The sequence below is a fragment of the Monoraphidium neglectum genome, assembly GCF_000611645.1.
Source record: "Monoraphidium neglectum strain SAG 48.87 unplaced genomic scaffold scaffold04574, whole genome shotgun sequence".
In the NCBI taxonomy this organism is placed as follows: Eukaryota; Viridiplantae; Chlorophyta; class Chlorophyceae; order Sphaeropleales; family Selenastraceae; genus Monoraphidium; species Monoraphidium neglectum.
Window position 1 is genome coordinate 1 of NW_014009055.1, and position 3,663 is coordinate 3,663.

Here is a 3,663-nt window from a genome sequence, read left to right on the forward strand (position 1 = left end):
CATCACACCCATTCCCCACCCCCACCCCCAGGAGGAGGCCCGGGACGCATTCAGGGAGCTGCTGGCATCCGCGGGCATCGGCGGCGGCGACACCTGGGACGGCGCCCTCAGGTGCTGGCGAAACACCTCTCACCTGCGCGCCTGAAAGTAATACTCCTTTGTCTACCAACGCATGCACTGGATAAGAGCCGCCTGCGTGTGTTCCCCTCGGCCCCGAGGCGGCGCCGCCACGAGCTCGCTTCCCACGGCAGTCCGGTGCTTTGTTCGACAAATTTTGGATCCGCTTTCTGAGGCCGTCTGAACAGCGTGACTCCTGATGACGTCACCTGCCGATGACTTGTCCCGACGAGGGCGCTTTGCACACCCACCAGTTGTGAGCCACCCTGTTGACCCCTGCGCCCCCCATGATGCGTCTGCGTCGTCCCCCGTGGACTCACGCATGCACTACCACGAATGCCCCGCAGGCGCATCATCAACGACCCGAGGTACAAGGCGGTGCGGGCCCTGGGGGAGCGCAAGCAGCTCTTCAACGAGTACACCCAGGTGGGGCCAGTGGCGGATGACCACTTGCTTAGTTGTGTAAGGTTGCTTCTGCACGGAATCCACACATTGCTCAACGAGCGCCTCGTGGCGCCTCGCCCCCTGGCTTCGCGCCCCGACCGCACTGCCTCGCGTCCGAGCTAGACGGACCGCAGCCGCTGAGCAGCGGCTGAACGCCCGCCCATGCTCTGACAGGCCCTATCATTTTCTCCCCTGCTCTTCAGTGCGCCCCGACTGCATGTGCATGCGCGCTGCCCCGCATGCATGCACACGGGCACCCATACGAGCAGCCACACCCAACCTCCTGTGCGTTTCTTCTTTCTTCATCCAAAACGCCCAGGCGCGGCGGACAGAGGAGAAGGATTTGGTGCGGCGGAGGGCGGCGGAGGCGAAGGACGCGTTTAGCGCAATGCTGGAGGGCTGCGGCGCCATCCGGCTGGGAGACAGGTGGGCAGCGGCGGGGCTGCGCGTGTGGTGATGCATGCGTGTATGTGTGGCTGCGCCCATGCGCATGTGCAAGTGTGTACAAGTGTGCGCGTGCATGTGCATGTGTATGTGCGTGTAACTGTGTGCATGTCCGCTTGCGTGCGTGCGTGCGTGCGTGCGTGCGTGCTTTTGTGCATACCTGGGGGGGGGGGTGTCGGATCGGGGTGACGGTCCAGCGTTACTGCATGCAATCATGATGGAATGGTGATGGAGATCTTGGGTGGCGAACCAGCGGGTTCATCCAAGAGAGCCAACGCGCCGCCCACCTGCTGGCCCTTTTTTGTACCTCCTACGCCCGCAAGTCACCCCTTTGCCGCCGCCCCGCCCCCCTGTGCCGCCGCCCGCCGCCCGTGCAGCTTCCGGGACGCCAGGCAGCTTCTGAGGGACGACCCCCGCTGGGCGGTGCGCGCGCGCGTGCCTTCTGGGGTTTTGCCGTGCTGGCTGCATGCACAGACGCCTTAGGCCCCCTGCATGCCGGGGTGGAGCGACGCGGCATGCAAGCAATTCCACTTGGGGGGGGGGATAGGGGAGGGGGGTCCGCCCACTGCGCAGCTGCCGCCGGCTGGGACGTGTGCGGACGTGTTTCCTCCTGTGCATGTGTATGCACGCGTGTGTCTGTGCCTGCGCGTGCACGTGTGTGGCCCGGCGCATCTAGCAGTGAGCGGTCAATAAAAAGTTGACCGGGAGCCTTGCACACCCCCTGCCTGCCTCTGAACTCCTTCCGTTCGACGTCCGCCGCCCCCAACTAACTCAGGCCGTCCCCGACGAGGGTGCGCGGGAGGAGCTATTTGATGTCTTCATGCGCGGCTTTAGGCGGCGCACGGAGGAGAAGGACCGCGCGCGAAAGCGGGAACGGGAGGCGGCTTACAGGTTCGCGCAGCCTGGGTGCGGCGCGTGTGCATGGGGTGGGGGGTAGCAAGCAGCTAGGGGATGGAAGCAGACCGGCTGACCTCAAAATGGAGTGTGTGGTTGTGGCGCGGGCGTGAGAGGGAGGGGGTCAACAGAGTGAGGGGCGGGCGTCAAAGCGAGCCCGGCTGTTGGGACCAGCTTGTCGGCAGCGGGCCCGAGAGGGCATGCCCGAACCGCCCGAATGCATGCGGTTTGGCGAATCTAGGAAGTCGCGGCGGTGCTGACCTGGATCACTCGGAAGGGATGCAGGCCGCCGACCGAGAGGGGGCGCGGGCCCTCCACGCCCTCCACCCGCCCTGGGCGCCTGACGCACGCGTGCGCCCCTGCTGCGCCCTGCGCCGTGCGTCACCCCCCACCCTCACCGCCAAATCAACCGCGAACCCTTCCAGGGAGCTCCTGCGCGGAGCGGGGCTCACGCTGGCCAGCCAATTCCGCAAGGTGGGGGCAAGCCCAGCATAATCTAGCGGCGCGCGCAGGCATGCGCGCACACACAAGCGCACACGCATGCACGCACACACACGTGCACGTGCACACACACACACACACGCACGCACACACGCACGCACACACACACACACACGCACGCGCACACACGCACACACACACAAGTTCAGTGCTGCCGAAGATGTTTGGAATATCCATGAGATCAATTATGTATAAACTCACATGGGATCGGATAGTAGCGAATTGTTGCCATCGCCCCCACCATCTTACTGGCAGGTGGCGGCGAAGCTGGAGGGGCAGGCGGCCTTTGATGCCCTGGACAGGGAGGAGCGGCTGCGCATCTTCGAGGTCTGCCAGGCCCTAAACCCTGAACCCTAAACCCTAAACCCCAAAGCTAGACAGCCCCGAACCGCAGTCACCTGCGATTGCGCAGTGTGCTCCCTCCCAATGCCCATAACTCAGTCGACATTTACGCATGTCCTGCGCTCGCAAGCCTTCCAGGCCACTGAACAACAAACTTGGATGAGAGGCACATCAGCAGGGGCAGGGCCGTGTCTGCTCCGACAGACGTACCAAGGCATCAAAATGATCCAGACACCCTGATCATGACTCCGATTTCGTGTCAACGACCACATAACAAGAATGTGCTATCCAAAACCGCCCCGCAGCTGTTTGTGCGTGAGCTGGAGGAGCGGGAGCGGCAGGAGCAGGAGAGGGCCAAGGAGGAGGAGCGGCGCGCGGAGCGGCGGCGGCGGGACGCGTTCAGGGCGCTGCTGCGGGAGCACGCGTGAGCGGGCTCACCTTTCCTCGGGGGGTTGGCTGATAAGGGTTGAGGGGAGCGCGCGCGCGTGCGCGTGTGTGTGTGTGTGTGTGTATCAGGGGTGCGTGCGGGGCTGGACCTGAGGCGGGATGCAAGTGGGAGGTGGGGAGCAGCGTGGGTTTTATTCTCGGAGGGGGTGGATTGGCAGCTAGTCTCTTTGACAAAGCACAGCCTCGCAGACGGCCTCCCTCACCCCACCCCAACCCACCCGTCATGCCGCCCACCCGGACCCCCCGCTCTGTTTGCAAACGCGCAGGGCTGCTGGCCGCATCGGCCCCCTTACTCGGTGGCGCGACTACGGGCCGAGCGTGGAGGGAGAGGAGGCGTACGCAGAGCTGCTGAAGAACAAGGGCGGCAGCAAACCCAAGGAGCTCTTCACGGTGGGTGAAGCGGGCTGGGAGAGGGGCGCGCGTTAGTTTCAACCCTAAACCCTGAACCGTTCAGAAAACAAGGGCGGCAGCAAG

At 64.5% G+C, this 3,663-nt stretch overlaps 1 protein-coding gene across 1 annotated transcript; it reads left to right on the forward strand.

Annotated features, from left to right (window-relative positions):
- Window positions 1–453: 453 nt before the first annotated feature.
- MNEG_14551 (pre-mRNA-processing factor 40) lies at window positions 454–3,170 on the forward strand (the record flags this gene model as incomplete). Its single annotated transcript, XM_014036977.1, has 7 exons — window positions 454–543; window positions 881–987; window positions 1,383–1,428; window positions 1,781–1,896; window positions 2,325–2,373; window positions 2,656–2,727; window positions 3,048–3,170. The coding sequence occupies 7 exons, from the start codon at window positions 454–456 to the stop codon at window positions 3,168–3,170; spliced, it is 603 nt and encodes a 200-aa protein (XP_013892431.1).
- Window positions 3,171–3,663: the final 493 nt, after the last annotated feature.